Below are 16,596 nucleotides of genomic sequence, written 5' to 3' on the forward strand. Positions count from 1 at the left end.
CCCCCCCCCCTGCCCCCAGCTCTCCAGGGTGCCTGAAAGGGTGTACAGCATGATGGGCCAAGGTGGAGAGAGGGATGAGAGGACTAGAGGCCATGTTCCTGGTGGCTGGGTCAAGAAAAGAGTGATGGCATGGTTTGGTGCCTGCTCTGGGGGTGCTGAGGCCATGCATGCATCCATACAGCAGTGGTGTAGAAACAGCATGGGCAAAAGTCTTGTGCTGGTTAAGTCCATTCAGCTCTTTTAAGTGAGGACTGAGTTACCTCCTCAAGGTTATGGTTAAGGCTGTGCACTCTCTGGCATGGCAGTGGGATAAACATGCCCATTGCTTTCTGCTTTCCCAAGACCCCGACGGTGCTCTGCTCTCCGCTGCAGCCTGCCCTCCCCATTAAAAGGATGCCAGGAGTGTGCCTGAAGGTCTTTGCAGAGCAGTGCCCTCTTATTTCCAGGCTGCTGGAGGACAAGCCACTTGTCCTCTGAGGCCCACACAGCTCTCCGTGGTCTCTCCTCCTTTATAAACAGCAGGCATGGATGTATGGCCACGAGCATCCTCTTTTTAGACGTCCTTTGGACTTGCCCTGAAAAATGGCCTGTAAAAACTGACACATGGGGGACTACTATCTGATTGTCTCACTTCTTGATCTCCAGAGGGGTGTATTTCCAATGCTGGCTGCACTGGCATCCTTTGAACAAGACACAGGTTCTTCGGAGATGATGCACGGTCCCCACAGAGCATCCCTGGGGCATCTCCCTGTGCGAGGCAGTGTCTTCTGGGTCTTGTTCCTTAGCCTCTGTCTGGGGGCAAAAAGGGATAAATTGGGTGCATCCCTGAAGCATGACCCACCCTGGGCATAGCTCAGAGTCAAGTTTATGAGTGCAGTTGTCCAACAGATATAAGCTTTATTTGCAAACACGGAAATGTTTGTGAGATTTAAACAATGATGACTGCCAGAATAACATTGTCACCAACAGCACATAGCTGTGGGGAAACTCTTTTCCAGCACCTGACCTGGATCTTCTTCACTGCAGATTAAGTCCCTCACTCAAGACCATTGCCCTATCTCCCACCCCCCACCTCTCCTGCAGAGCCTTGGTTCCTCCAGCCCTTCCCTGTGGGCCATGTTTGCTGATCCCAGGATCTGAGGTTGCTCTCTGCTGGCTGGATCTCTTGTAAAGACCCACCTTGTTGTTCTTGGTTTCCTTCTGCAGATCCTGCAAGTTGAGTTGTTACTCCCAGCCATTTTCAGGTGAATGGAGTGCTCTTCCTCTGTTTCTGTGCACTTAATTGCACACAGCCAAGCTTGGTACTTTGCCTGGCTGAACTGCATCTTTATTCTCCTTTTTGCCCAGCTCACTTTGGCTTCTTGCTCTGCTCTCCAAGAGCTTCCCCAACCTGGGTTGTCACCTGGCAGTTTAACAGGAATGTTGATGATAAATATTTCATGGGGGGTTGGAGCATTCCCCAGCCATCTTCAAATTATTTCATCTGCCCCAGGCTTCCCTGGCTCTTTCAGGACAATGCCATGTAGGATAGTATTAACAGCCTTGTTACTGCTACCCCTGTACTACCACTCAGGGCATTTCCCTGCTCTGTGAAGGCTCATCCCAGGGGGTGTTTATTGCTGGTGCTTGCAGAAATGCTGGATGAAGTGTCATGGCTCTCTTCACATCACACGAGTTTCTCCATTCTCCAGCGGTGTGGCCCAGCTGCCCTCAGCAACACTGCTAGTAGTGTTTCCCATGTCCCACTGCATGTTCATGCATGCAGATGTGGAGCATGGCACTGAAATAGTCATATTCCTCATCTCCACAGTGTAGGGCAGTGCTGTTTCAGCTAATTCATGAAATCCTTGGGATTTTTTTCCTGTTGCTCAGATGCTTCAATAGAATCCACCTTGCTCTGCAGTGCGGAGCCTCACGGCAGGGTCCAGGCTGGGGGTGCAATGCAGTGCTGCTGGCTCTGCCTTTCCTGAGATGACCAGGGCACCTGGGCTGAACGGAGACTGAGCAAACACTTGGTCCTCAGTGGTCCAGCAGTAGCTCTTGTGGGGCCCTTGCTTCCAGCCTCTCCAAAACGTTGGCCTGGGCATGGAGGAACAGCCAGTATTTCAAGAAAAAACTGTAATAAGTCATTTTTATCTGAATCTTCTGGCAGACCAAAAGAGACAGAGTGACATTCCTTATCCCAGAAAATGTTATTTTCTCAGCACATAGGATCTTGAGTGCATCCAGCACTTGCTGAAGGCTCACAGACACCTGAGGATGCTCTTGGCCACTGAGTAGTAATGGACCCAACTGAGTAGTGCAAGGAGCATTGGTTCTCATCACCTCATAGGGCAAAATTTCTGATGTACTTCACAGAATCACAAAATCATCTAGGTTGGAAAAGACCTTGAAGATCATCTAGTCCAACGATTAACCTAACACTGACTTAAGCAGCTTTACATTCACAGAAAATACTGGTTTTATTGGCACAATCAAAGAGCCCTGAAGTCAGCCCAGACAGGGTTTCCTGGATTGCACAAGGACATCTAATAGTCTGCTCCTACTACAATGAATTTCCCTCACTGTTGTGTTGTCCAGCCTCTGCTTGTAACACAGCAGTGGCTCATATGAATGAATGGAAATTCTGCATTCTTTAGATCTCTGCAGATATCTCTCTCAATGTACAGCTACCTACATTTCCTCCAAACCTAGTAATTCACATAAACCTCCAAATTTTGTTTCCTGCAGATGTATCGGGGCAAGAGGTAGGTGCTATCACCCTCATGTCCTGTCGCATGGGATGAAATTATGTTCAAGACCTTCATCCTGGGAAGACTGATAGAGAAAACTGCAACTTTGTTTGCTAGCCTTCACAAAAAACATTGCAATAATGGCACTGCCATTGCAGCAAAGCCGGTCATTCTCCTTAGACCCGGCTTGCCTTAGAGAAGGTGGAGACTAACACCATCTGACATGTGGGGCCTGATTTCATGCATGATTGAACATGTGTGCACCAGCCATGCCAGGGTTGCACTTCTGTGGGTGGCTGCTGCTGGTCTTGGTTAACTGTTGCGGAGCAGCAGGCTGTGATGAACCACACAGTGCTCAGAGGATGAGCAGGGACTCTCACTGGAATCCCTCCCTGGTTTTCCAATGTCCACAAACTGGAGCCAGGGGTTTATGCTATTCTTCATTATAGAGACTTGCCAGCTTTCCTGGACTGTGCTGGAAGTGTGCGATACTGCATTTCTATTCCACTTGGTCTATCCATCAGGTCAGAAATCACTCTGAAGTGCATGAAACCCCACTAAAACCCTACAAATAAAAGGTGGATCAGCAGCGCAAATAAGGTTGGCATGGTCAACACCCAAAGCAGAATGCACAGCCTGATACCAGCTTGTGGGTGCACCAGATGAAGGAGAAACCCAGGAAAGCAGCTGGGAATTTCCTGGAGGGGAGAGCAGGCATAGCACATCTTTGGGTTGGTCTGAGAGCAGAGGTGTGCATTTGGCTGGGATGTGGCTGAGCCCACTGCTGTGTGACAGGGCTGGAGTGATGAGTCATCGTACCAGTTGCTCCTGAACTCTGGCTAATAACAATACCTAGATTCAGTGTCTCTCCCAGAGCAGAAAACCAACCCTGATCTTCAGAGGGCAGAGTATATGGGGAGAAAACCAGGCTGACATGAAGGGTGGTAGGAAATAATTGTTTAGAAATAGAGAAGAGCTCCTGAGAGTTGCAGCCACCAAAGAGGTTGGTGGGAGAAGCAAGAGTTAGAAGACCACCTGATACATGGAGGTAGCAAATGAGGAAGCAGGAGAGGTTGCTCTGGTGATCCTGGCACTGCATTTGTGGGCAGAGGAGCCAGCAGAGCAGAGAGGGGAAGGGAGGTTGCTGAGGGTCCAGAGGAAGGTGCATTTGCATCCCTGCAGTAGTAATTAGGGTAACTGGCACAGAGGTGAGCAAGACTGGAAGAGCCCTCTGGTGCACACAAGCAAGAGGAGAAGGCAGGTTATAACTGCTTGTCAGCAGCCAATAAGTGACAGCCTGGGCCATGGGTGGAGACACCCAGAGGAGAGCCGGGAAATGGGAGCAGGTGGCAGAATGAAGCCTCCAGAGATGCCTGCTGTGAGGGCAGAAGCAGGGACATTTGTCTCCTGTGATGCTTGGAAAGATCAAGGACAGGTGAGCAGCAAGGATATACTGCTGGCTGATGTATCAAGTTGGCATGGGAGGTATTTTTTTATTTTTTGATTAGAGATATCTAAGATATTTTCACTGAAGCTGGAAAGTAACAGGAAAGGTCAACCAAAATTGCTACAGTCTGTGGAAAATGGTAGCAGTTAGAAATGCAGCTTTATTGCAGAAAGGCATTTGGTGTTGCTCATGTAGATGGTGTTGCTGTCCTCTCACGGCTTCGTCTTCTGGCAGCCAAAGCCTGCTGGTGGCTGATAAGTTTTCCAATTGGAGCCTGAGTTTAAGGTAATGCTTGACTTTGGTTTTCTGCCGTAGCGGTTTTTCTCCTTCTACCCCTGTCCTGATGAGGCCAGACTGTGTTGTCGTCATAATCCTGAGCTCGCTGCATCATGGTGCTTCCCAGCCACTAAAACATAATGCTGAAATCGCCGGATTAGGTCTTAATGGCAGGATCAAGTCACTGGGAAATGAGTGGGGAGAAAGCTCCTGCGGTGGACAGGCAGTGCTCCTCAGGAAAGCAAGCTAAAAAGCATAAAATATTGGAAAAGCAGCCTCTTTCCTGGCTTCCCTTGCTTTTCTCTACATTTAGCACATCTTTCATTTTCCAGAGGTCAGAAAATGCTGGTCTGAGTCTTGTGAAGGAGGTATTGAGAGGTCAGAGGTGTTTAAACATTACCTCCCCCGCAATGGAAAATGCTGTCTTGAGGGATGGACTTTCTGGACAAGATGTTAATCCCCAACATGAAAATCTGCCAACCACATCAGAAATCTGGGCCGTGCCGTAGCATATTGCAGTGTGCTGAAGGACAGTGAAACTCTGTGGCTGTCTTCAATACCTGGCATTCTGCTGGTGGGGCTCCTGAAACACCAGAGAGCCTGGGAAGCGTGTTGGATGTTTTTTAGGGTAGCATTGCCATTGAGCAACCACCAAGATGCTCCAGGGTAGGGTCTTGGGAGTAGTCCTCTGGGTAGGTGGCACAACGTTCCTGTACAGACCGGTGCCACGGCCACGCTGCTCTTTACCTGCACAGGTCCACAAGGGTTCTTGTCAACAGGGCTCCAAGGTTTTGGAGTTTATTAGCCTGCACTGACCAAACTTGTCAACAACATGTGATTTTCTGGAGGGCATGTGATGGGCAAGGGGAGTGACGGAGACTTTCTTCTTTGAGTTTGCTTGGCAGTGCCTGTGAACTTTCCATCCAAACCTGTCGGGGTGGGGGGTGGTGTATGCCTGTGGGACATTTTTGCAGAGTTGTCCTCTCTGTTTGTTTTCAGACAGCTTGAAAAAACCATTGCTGTTGCCCAAAACAAATACCTAGATGAAGCAGTGAAATTTGATCTTTGTAAAGCTGATGAGAATATTCCATGACAAGATCTACCAAATAAGCTCTACCTTGTGTGTCGCCTGTCTTCTGGCAGGACGGTATGTCGCAGAAGCACCAGGGTGACTTTAGTGCAGATAAGAGAGACCCTCCGTCTGGAGTTGGGATCTGCAGGCAGCAGCAATGCTAGCGCCAAAGCAAAAGGAACCGTTTTGTGATGGAGCTTGTTTATGCGAGCCTCAGCCACCTTGTCTCACACGCAGGCTGCTGCGGCTGCATTCTGGGGCAACAGGGACTGTCTCGGGGGAGCTGCCCCCCAGTACTGGCAGCAGATGCCTTGGCTCTCCACTGGGCATTTGCAGAGGAGGCGTAGGCAGCGTTTGCTGGAGCTGCGCCGCAGGACTTGCTCGCGCGTGGCTAACGTGCCCGGGGACCCCAAGGGGATGCAAGGGAGGAGGAAGAGGAGGAGGAGGAGGAGGAGGGCTGGCTTCAGCAAGCACAGAGCCAGTAATGACTCCCAATGCCTGCAGAGGGACTGGCTCTGCCCGAGCTCAGCCAAGCCCCCTGCTATCGCCTGTCGGGAGGGGGCTGTGGGGATCCCAGCATCTGCTTTTCCAGCTTGTTTGGAAACCCGGCTGGAGAACAAAGTCCAGCCTAGAGCTCGGGCTCCCTCCCCCTATTCTGCTTCACATGCTGTTTCCCATCTGGGAGGTGATCATGGTATTAAATTAATTTAATACACAATGTTCAGAATTCCCCTAATTAGAAGGTTTTGTTCGAATTTTAGGAGAGCGTGAGTATTTGTGAGGTATCAGCAAGTGTAAACGCAAGACGACCAGCTCAGGCAATAGCTGCGACCTCTAAAATGTTGGAAAGGATAAAAATCAGTGGATATTTGCACATGGAGAAAATTGGTCTTTCTGCTGTTCTGGGTTTTCATTTTCCTTCTTATTCTCCTCCTTGGTCACTGGTACCTAAGCTGCTTTTTCAGACATAGGGACTTTCTGGTAGACTAAGGAAATTTCCCAGAATTTAGTATATTTAATCTCAAAACCAAGGGAGAAGGAAGAATTGGATTGCTCTGAGTACTGATGATGCCTTCTCCAAGCACTCTACCAAAATGCAGCTGCATTAAAAAAAACTGTTTATTCTGCAGTAGGATCATCCTTTGAAATAACATTATCCAGCTGTTTTGGGGAACATCGGCACCAGACACCATGTTCCGCACCTTGCAGCACTCTCCTCACTGCAGTGCAAAGACATTTGACTGCTCCTCGCAATGGCCGTGTATGGGGGGATGCTGCTCCGGTCCTCCATCATCCTCATCCCCGTTGCCCGGGCATGGTGTTTAGAAGAGCCTCACTTGGCTCGCTGTGCAACTTCCATTTTGGGGCCAAACACAACACTTCTGTCTCCTAGTGCTGTGTCTTTGACTTCTGCAGAGCTGCACCTGCTTTGCACTGGGTTGGAGTTGGACTCTGGATCTACTCTATCCATCAGACTCAATGTAATGGTGTCCTCAGGGCTTTCAAGTAGATGGACAAAGAAGCCATTTCAGAACTGCTGTAAAGTAGGCAGAATATGATGGTGAAGAGGAAGGGTCCGAGATGGATCTCTCTCCAGGCAGGGAATGCTCTGAAATGCTCAAAATGGCGTTTGGGGGATAATTTTTTTCCCAGTGCTTTGTCTGTGAAGAATGAGGGCTGTGGGGGGAGGCATGCACCCAGGGTAAATGCCTCAGCTCTATTGTTCCCATCATTTCTATTGAGGTTATGAACCCCCATATAAAAGACTTACCTTTCACTAGTATGATTAAGAAAAGGCCAATGTAGCTTTCCCGCTCACTGGAGCATGAAGCGTGTTTAATTTAATAATGCTGATAAATCTTAAAGCCAGAAGCATTTGACTAACACATGACCCACTTTTTCAATCAATTGGAAACATTTACATAATGGTCTGATGCAGGGTTCCTTCTGTGAGGGATGTGGAGCAGGGGATGGCAGACACTCCCGTGATAAGCACTGCCACTGTAGGAAAGCAAAATGGCAAATTTGGCTGGTCCTTAGCAGGCAAGTCGTGACCTACCTCATTGGGTCTGCCAGCTGTCCTGCTGCCACAAGAATGTGCCTGGGTTCAGAGCACCTCAGCCACCCAGATGGGCTTTGGGGTCCATCACCCTGATGGCAAAGCCACTGCTTGTGAATATGCCTTGACCATCAGCTGTGAACAGCCTCTGCCTTCCTCTGGCTGTGCTGTCAGAGGATGCTCATCAGCCAGGAAAGGGAGCTGCAGAAACTGTGTTGGTGTGCACAGCCCTGTGGGTAGCTGCAGTGGTGTCATGGCTGTGTTTCTTTCCCTGTGGCAGAGCTAGGCTGCTCCTGGGGCAGGACATGCCTGGGGATGGCTGTCCACCTGTGCAATGAGGGCATCTCTTTGGTGCAGGCACTTTGTCTACTGGTACATCTGGAGCACTAGCAACACTGACATCCACAAATCAGCCCATTCATCCTTTTCAGCATTGCCTCCCATGCACAGGAGTCAGCCTGGGGTTAACCAACACAACCAGTTATTCATTTTCCTTTATCGTTCACCTGCAGTGGGCTCAGTTTTGAAAGAGAAAGTTCATGATCTTTGTGTTATTGTGTCTCAGCTTGTTCTCATTACTCTGGTACCTAACATCACCTTCTTCCTCAGAAATGTTGTTCTCCTCCCCAACCTTAACAGTGCCTTTTGGCTTGGCATCTTCAACACATTTCATTTCTTACACTTCTTGTGAGGGTTTTACTTTTTTTCATTTGTAACATCCAGTGGCCTCAAGATCAGTGTTTGCAAGTAGGTTATAAGTAAACTCATTATCAGTGAGCTGGTCTTTGTTAGGTTGGTGGGAACACCGTCTCCCAGTTAACCGTGTGAGTTTTATCCATTTTGGGTTTCACAGTAGCCCTTTGGAAGAGGCTTTACGTCAAACCCATCTCCCAGCCATAATTTGTGTATTGCTGCTTGTTCATTCATCCTGACTGCCTCTTTGCACTAAAGTAATACTTGAGAACTGGTTTACCTCCCATTTTTTTGGTCACAAAAATCCACGTCTGAGCAAAGGAAAATTCCAGATGCTTGTGACCAGGATGAAAAATCTCCCATCTGATATATACTGAGAGATTAAACAACGTGGGGGAGAATTGCTACAGATCTCTCAGCATTGCATGTAGAAGGGTGCTGGCACCTCCCTCTGAGACAGGACTGGGGACCCCATGCAGTGGGCTAGGTTGCTCCTAGCAATAATGTAGACATGCTACTAAATGCAGAGACATTTCATATGCCAGGTCCACACGCAGACATGCTACTAAAGAGGTATCAGGAAAGGAAAAGGAAGGATTTGCTGTTCTACGATTTTTTTCCCCTGCCTTCAAAATATAAGTGGCATTTTTCCCTCTAGAGGGCAGAGGAGGAAAGGGAGAGAATGAGAAAGGAAACGAACATGACAGCAGAGGGAAAACTCGCAGAGGTTTGTTTTGTTAAATCCATGCAAAGCACGAATGGTTGGAAATGGCTTGATCCTGAGACCCAGTGCCCAGCTAGGGTGCCCACAGGTCGGGATGAAAACGCAGATGTGTAGCAATCGGGACACCAGCTCCATCCTTCCCACTCTGTGCTCCTGGGGTCAGATATTTCCTGGTTACTGAAAAACTGGCTTTTGATTTTCTGAATGCCCATTCACATTTGAAACGGTTAATTTTGGTTTGCTAGGTAGGTGCCCTGGGTATTTTAAGTCCCAGTCCAGCCATCAGTCCTTGGCCAAGCTGCTCCACTGACTCCCTGCTCCTTCATGCACATGCTCAGCTGGGCACAGCTGCTTTTCACCTCACGCAGGTGTGGGATAGACATCTGGCTGTGCCATCTCAGACACTTGAGTCTTTGATCCCACAGTAGCTTTTGCATAAATCCGGTAGCAAAGCCACAGCAGAGCTACGGGCTGTCCCCAGGCTCGCACCCAGCATAGTCCCTGCACCCAGCAGCTTGCCTGACTTGCACTCATGAAGGTGCTCAGCCCACAACATCTCCCCACAGCTCCTCCAGCTGTGGCTTTCCCATTCTCTGCTGCTCTGCAGGCTCCATCCCACATCAAGAAACCTGCCTGTTTTGAGAGAAAACCTTTCTCCCTCTCTGTCCCCAGGTGATACGGCCGTGGTGCTGTCTCATTCTGCGCCAGGGCTGCCCTCCCAGCTAACACACGTCTCCCGTCCCCTGGTAGGAAATGGAGTCCAAGGTCTCCGAAGGCGGCCTGAACGTCACCCTCACCATCCGGCTGTTAATGCATGGCAAGGTAAGGGGCTCTGTGTGAGGGAGTCTCCTCACAGCTCCCTCTCATGCCTCTGCTCCAGCTGTGACCAAGTCCAGCCAGCCCCAGGCTGCAGGGAGCAGGCATCGTTCTGCTGATGGGGAGGGTGCCACGGTGGCACAGCGCTCCTGGTCCCTCTCGTGCCTGTCCCCCACCCTGTCCTTCTGCTGGGGACACTGTGCACCAGGTCTTTGCTGCATTATGGGGTTGGGCTGGGTTGTCTTCACTTTCTGTAATGTCAATTCATTTGTGTTTGGCTTTTTTTTTTTTTTTTTTGTAGGAAGTTGGAAGCATTATTGGAAAGGTAAGGACGTCTTTTAAATATGTATTTAATGTTATTGCCTGCACGATTTGCTGCCTCTGGTGTGGTAGATGACAGTTACCTCTTCCCTGTAATGTCCCTTAAATGTTCAGTGTGCATGAGCTTGTCTGTGGGTTTGTGAGACAGAAGCAATCAGAGACCCACAGAGGGATCAAAGACCAAACTTATCTAGTGCTGTTTCCAGCTGCTTTATTGTGGTGACAAATGGGTGTTTATGATCATGTTGCCCTGATGTGTTAATTAAATATATTCATTAAGAGAGATTAAGAAATGTCGTGCAAACCCATTTAAATTCACTTCCCTCTGAGGCCATTTAGCTTGTGCAGAAAAGCTTCACAAGGTGCTCTGCTCCCTGGTGCTTGCCGTGGTGGTTTGGAAAGTCCTGGTTATATAGGATTTGTGTTTTGGTGTTTTTAAAAGGCAGTTTTGTGGTAGCAAAGATTTGCGGTACAAACACCTTCTTCTAAATGCTTGCACTTTATTTTTCCATCAGCCTGTCCAGCCCTGGAAAGATTCACAGTTGTACCTGCTTTATATCTGGATATAAAGATACTAGATCTCTCTGTAGGTACTAGATAACTGCCCTTCAAAGCCACTCGGAGGTGCCAGCTTTTCTCAACACCTGATGAGTTTTTGAGCTTTTCCTGTGCATTTTTCCTCCTAACAGGAAACACAAAAATGGAGATGGAAGCTGAAGTTGTGCATTAGTAGCTGTTTGTCTGTCATGTCTTACAGACACAGGGTGCAGGACTACAACAGCTTGCACCCTCAGCTCTGCATCTGACCATCACGTGGGGATGGAGGACCAGGCTGCCCAAATGTTTGGCTACGTGTTGCCACATATTAGAGAGATGCATGTTTGGAAGGGTTGTTTTGAAGGTAGAAGTCTTGAATTTTTAGTAATAGCCTGTGTTTCTGCTTCTTATTTCAGAAAGGAGAGACTGTGAAGAAGATGCGTGAGGAGGTGAGGAACCTGATCTGTAAAATTATTTGTAGGAGAAGGGGAGAGGAGTAGGAAGGGCTGTTGAGCTGTCCTGTCCAGCAGTGGGCAGCACAGCGGCCAGAGCTACACATTGCCCTGTGCAATACGTGCAGTAGGTCCCAGGGTCAGGACACGCAAGACATCTGTGTTCAGAGGTCTTTGATCTAGTTTTCTCACTCCGTACTCAACAAACTCCTATCACATTTAATGGAAATTTTCCAGAGCCAAGAATTCGCTCTTAACGAAAAACTGAAATTAAGTCACTTGTAAGATGCTTGAGTTTGTCCAAGGTCTTTGCGCCTGCAGCTACCAAAGAGTTATCAGATCTGTAAGCAACACTCTTCTTTTTATAATGATGCCATGAGCTTGTCTTACCTTGATTGTGTGGGTTTGCATTGCGGTAAAAGATGCAAAGCAGATGCTTGGAAACCCTTTCTGAGGGTCAGGGTAAGGCAGCACTGGAAGCATCATGGGGGGCAGGGATGGGAGTTTTTAAGGTTAGATGGGATGCCATGAGGCTGGCACAGAGGATGACAAGGGACCGATCTGGGACAGGACCTGACCCAGAGGAAGGACTGTGCTTCCAGCACATCCCCGTGGGTTGCCTGGCTGTGGCTATTCCAGGGCTGCCCTTCTTTTTCCAGAGTGGAGCAAGGATCAACATCTCAGAGGGAAACTGCCCTGAACGAATTGTGACCATCACTGGCCCCACTGATGCCATCTTCAAGGCTTTCGCCATGATTGCCTACAAATTTGAGGAGGTGAGCAACATGAGCCCTTTCCCTCAGGGAGGCAGAGTAAAAGGGCCTGCATCTAGACCCCTGGCCCACCAGCCGAGCAGAGTTCCAGTGTGACCACTGCTGGGTCCAGCAGTGCAGATGGACATGGGTACCTCCAACCCATATGTGGTGCCTGGCTGCACAAAACCTTCCAGACATCTCTAACTAGGCAAGAACAGAGCTTCAGTGAACTGTCCCAGAGATCTCATAGTTAATTAACTGCAGGGATGCAGTGATGCAGCTGCAGACAGAGACCACCCACCGTCTGGGGACCATGACCCCTCTTTTCTGGCCCAGGGAATTTGGGTTGGCAGGATCTGCTTGGGTACCAAGGGCCGATGCATTGCATTCTTCCTTCCCAAGGACATAACCAACTCAATGAGCAACAGCACTGCTACCAGCAAACCTCCAGTGACACTGAGACTTGTTGTGCCTGCTAGTCAGTGTGGCTCACTGATCGGCAAAGGAGGCTCTAAGATCAAGGAAATCAGGGAGGTAAGTCAGACTTGATTTCATCATTGCATGTAATCACAGCTCCTCGGAGCTGATCTTGGATCCTTATTCTGCGAGCATCGTGCATCATGCTGCTTCCCAGGATGGTCCTGCTGATGTAGGAGCAGCATCCCGTGGGACCTTTCCAGCATGCTCCTGCAGATGCAGGAATCTGGGCTCGTGCAGGGCAGTGCAGCTCTTGGGAGGCATGTGGCACCGGAGCTGGAGCTGGCTGCAAGGAAAGGCACTCAGCTGTGGGATTTCTCCTCCTCTCTCTTTCTGTCTCCAGTCAACAGGTGCTCAGGTTCAAGTGGCGGGGGACATGCTGCCCAACTCCACAGAGCGGGCGGTGACAATCTCGGGGACACCCGACGCAATTATCCAGTGTGTCAAACAGATCTGTGTGGTGATGCTGGAGGTACAGTCTGTAACAAAGGGGGTAAAGTACATAGGAAAAAATCCCAGCTGGAACCACAGCAGCGCTGGGAGCTGTGGGGTGTGTCTCTCGTACACTTCACCATGTGTTGTCAGACCACTCTTATTTCCTGGTACCTCCGTTTGAAACCCACCTAGTGTGTTTTCCCCACCACTGTCCACTGTTTCTACAGTCCCACACTGGAAACCTGCCTGGTCGGGTGCCCCAAAGGAGACGGTTTGTGTCGCAGAACAGGGTGGCTTTGGGAGAGAGGGGTACTGGAAGAGGCTGGGAAGGCTGAGACAGACATATCCTGGTGTCCCTGGTATCCCAGAGCGCTGTGGAAAGGGGATGTAGGCTGCAGCCACTCCGCCATGTGCCTGGCCTCCTCTGCACAGGCCTCACAGGGCCCCATGAGGACCATGGCTGGGAGAAGGCCAGTTCATCCCTTACACTGGGAGCACAAATCCAGGCTTCAGTGAGGCACAACAGGAAGGGTAGTGAGGAATGCTGGTGGAGAGCATGGCCTGTAGGGTGCATGGATGTGTGTCCAGGGTGCTGTTTTCTGGGAGAAATGCTGATGAGCGGAGCTTGAAGCTCTCTTCCATGGAGAGATGCTCCTGTACCAATGGCTTATTGCCAGGGATGACCATGCCCAGATGCCCCACGTCCACACCTACTACTTCAGATGGGAGAAGCTCCAGAAGGAAACACGTTGGGACAACAGGATGGTTATATCTTCCACTCCTGGTGTCTCCCAGAGGTAGACAAGCACAGACTGATGTCAGGCCCCTCTGCCTTGCTGCACAGCCTGCACACCACTGCCCTTTCATGGCAGGGATGAGTGCATTTGATGCTGCAGGAATTTCAGACAAAGACAGCAAGGCTTGGTGGAGGAGAAACCAAACCAAATGGAAGCAACTTCAGTTTGGCAGCAGCACAGCTAAGGAGGAATTGCCATGAGCCACATTACACACTGCTGTTGGTAGTGATGCTCAGGCAGGTACACTGTACTGCCAGAGGAGTGCAATTTAGCTGCGCGGTGACTCCAGGTTATGCTCTGGACTGCAGCAGAGATGGGCCCAAGGTGATGCTTGCAGGTGTGTATACAGTCTTTCATGACTACTGTTCTGACTGACAAAGCAAGGGATGCAGCTCCTCTGTATGACTCAGCAATGGGAAAGAGAAAAACTCATGAATTTTCTTGCAGTCTGAAATGTGGGAAGTCTTCTGACTTTAACAGTTCACAGAGATGCTCCTCAGAACCTTTTCGTCTTAAATTATCTTACCACAGTAATCCTCACATCCCCTCCAAGATTTGTAACAGAATAAAAAAAAAAAAAAAAAAAAAAAAAAAAAAAAAAAAAAAGCAAGCAGGTTTGTGATTATAGAGGCTGTGCTTTGATCATACAGCTTTCCTTCAGACTGTGCTTAAGCAGGAAGATTTGTATATGTCACTTGGCTACAAGTGGATATCTAGAAGAATGTACAGAAAAAATGAAAAATTTTCCATGAGATAGTGTAATTTATATTGCCTGTCTTTACATAGCAGTATCTTGGTCATTTCACTTCGGATAGAACCTAGAGACTTTTATCTGAAAGTTCTTCTGATCCCTAGAAACCTCTAAAATCTCTTCTATGGCCTGTTAGTTATGTTCAAGAGAAAACTGACAGAGATAACTTGGGTGAGAAGAGCCCATGTATGGTGCAGCAAGATGCATCACTACAGTTTGATGTGCATCAGATACCATCAAGCTTCTGCTTGGACCTACTCAGGGACCGGTCAGGCCACAGCAGCAAAGAGCAAGATGTCCTGCCCAGCCAGAGTGGGGCTGCACTGGGTCACACGGCCGCAGGAGGAGGTCTGGGAGTGGATACGGATCAGTGCCTCTGCTGCTGGTGTCTGTCTGCTCACAAGGAATACTACCACCATGCAGCTCTAGGACAAGATCTCTGGAAATTCTGGTGTTGCCATCTGAGAGGGGTTTCCAGCCTCTGGCTCCTCCAGAGCTCAGCACTCTGGCCAAAGTGATCACTGCCACTTGTCTTGCCAGGGCATGGAAGGTCTAGACAACAATGAAGGTGATTTGCAGCATCTGCTGTGTGGCCACCCACATCCCAGCTTGAGTGGTGATAGACCAAACCAAATCCTGAAGGTGACCCTGTCCCTTGAGGCAGTGAGGAAGATGAGAGGGGTCAAAGAGCTTTAGCATCGTGCCGGGTCACTTGGACCGGCTGCTCACTCCTTCTGACGCCCATGCTCACGATGCCACGCCACAGCTCCTGGTGCTCAGTGGGACTGGTATGACTCCAGGGCAGGCCGTCAATGTGCAAGAGCTCTCAGGCTGCAGAGAAAGCCACCGTGCCAGGAGCCTCCTGGCAGCCAGGGATTAAAAAGCCTGGTCTGTGAGTGTACCTCCATATCTTGCTGCCTGAGGGTCTCCTCAGGGTGTTTTGAGGAGGGCACTACATTCAAGCATCAGGCTAGATCTAGACCAGTTTGCAGAGAGCAGAGTGGAGGCAAGGGAGGCAGTGGAGGTCCAGGAAGTGATACAGGGGCCTGTGTCTTGTCAGGGGATTTCCCGTACCCCAGGTTGTCCTTGTTGTCCATTAAACACCAATTTGCCCCCATGTCCTCCTGTCCAGAAACGCGGTTTGCCTGGTGTGGGTGTTGCTGGTGGTGGCCCCGGGGGCCGTGCTCTGTCGGGTGCTTTCTAACACTCTTTTTGCCGCTGTTTCAGGAAAGCTCTTCTAATGTTCTCTCTCCCTCTCCTTGTCCCTTTTCCTAGTCCCCACCAAAAGGTGCCACCATTCCCTACCGCCCAAAGCCCGCCTCCACCCCTGTCATTTTTGCAGGTGGTCAGGTAAGAGCCGACCCGCTTGCAGCCTCCACTGCCAACCTCAGCCTTTTACTGCAGCACCAGCCGCTGCCCGTTAGTGCACTCAGGTTTCTTGCCTTCTGACTTGCATGGTGTCATCCCATCTGTTGTGTGCCATGGCAGGTGGACTGAAAGCTCTTTGCAGAACCACTGGCAGTTTACAAGCCCGGGCAGATGGCTTAGATCCTGTGATGGCTGTTGGAGGAAAAGAAAAGGGCCAGCCAGGGGAAGCTGGAGTTTTCTTCAATAGACATTTATTCATTTGAAATTCAGTATTCACCAACAGTTACCACTGTAAAGGAGGAAATGAGAAAAGCCTCCCTGAACATGAGGCTGCAACCATGCTCTCACAGTGGCTCCAAGTGTTTATTTTCTGGCATCCAATTAAAAATAACTTTCCATAGTTGTAGTTGATCCAAGACAGGAAGGGCTCGTCCAAGCCACCCCAGGACTGTGCTGAGCCTCTGTTCAAGGACAGCCTCCATGAAAGAGTCATGTCCACATCACTGGTGCTCAGCCGGTCTGGGGTGCTTCTTCCCCTGAAATTCCCATAACCTCTGCTGCAAAGCTGGGCCTTAGCTCTGTCTGCAGGAGAGCCTGCATTGCATTGCTTTCAGTGACATTGCACAGTGGTCGGGCTGCAGGCTTGCAGTCATGATGTGGTGTTTCTAGAGACCTTTAGGAAGCAATGGCAGATTTTTCCTTTGCAGGATAACCATAGCACATACATGCCATGGGAGCTGGTGGTTGTTCTGCAAACAAAAATCAGCTCCTGCAACCTGTGATTTATGAAATGAGCTGTTAAGCAGGCAGCTGCTTTTAAAGAGGGGACTCGAACCCTTGCTTTTTCCACCTCATCTACTCACCTCACCGGCTGACTGAGGACC

General features: G+C 49.6%; 1 protein-coding gene across 27 annotated transcripts in view; it reads left to right on the top strand.

Annotated features, from left to right (window-relative positions):
- PCBP3 (poly(rC) binding protein 3) overlaps positions 1–16,596 on the top strand; it is a 57,506-nt gene that overhangs the window by 17,190 nt on the left and 23,720 nt on the right. For 13 of the 27 annotated variants that reach the window (XM_026852262.1, XM_026852285.1, XM_026852266.1 and 10 more), the window contains 7 exons: positions 9,754–9,825; positions 10,121–10,144; positions 11,094–11,126; positions 11,789–11,905; positions 12,287–12,418; positions 12,705–12,833; positions 15,620–15,763. In XM_026852262.1, the coding sequence (XP_026708063.1) occupies positions 9,754–9,825; positions 10,121–10,144; positions 11,094–11,126; positions 11,789–11,905; positions 12,287–12,418; positions 12,705–12,833; positions 15,620–15,763 (651 nt within the window). Of the gene's footprint in view, positions 1–4,374; positions 4,465–9,675; positions 9,826–10,120; positions 10,145–11,093; positions 11,127–11,788; positions 11,906–12,286; positions 12,419–12,704; positions 12,834–15,619; positions 15,764–16,596 lie in introns of all 27 variants that reach the window. The other 14 variants (XM_026852274.1, XM_026852275.1, XM_026852277.1 and 11 more) reach the window with 5 other exon arrangements.

This window comes from Athene cunicularia (assembly GCF_003259725.1).
Source record: "Athene cunicularia isolate RWA chromosome 7 unlocalized genomic scaffold, athCun1 chr7_part1, whole genome shotgun sequence".
NCBI lineage: Eukaryota > Metazoa > Chordata > Aves > Strigiformes > Strigidae > Athene > Athene cunicularia.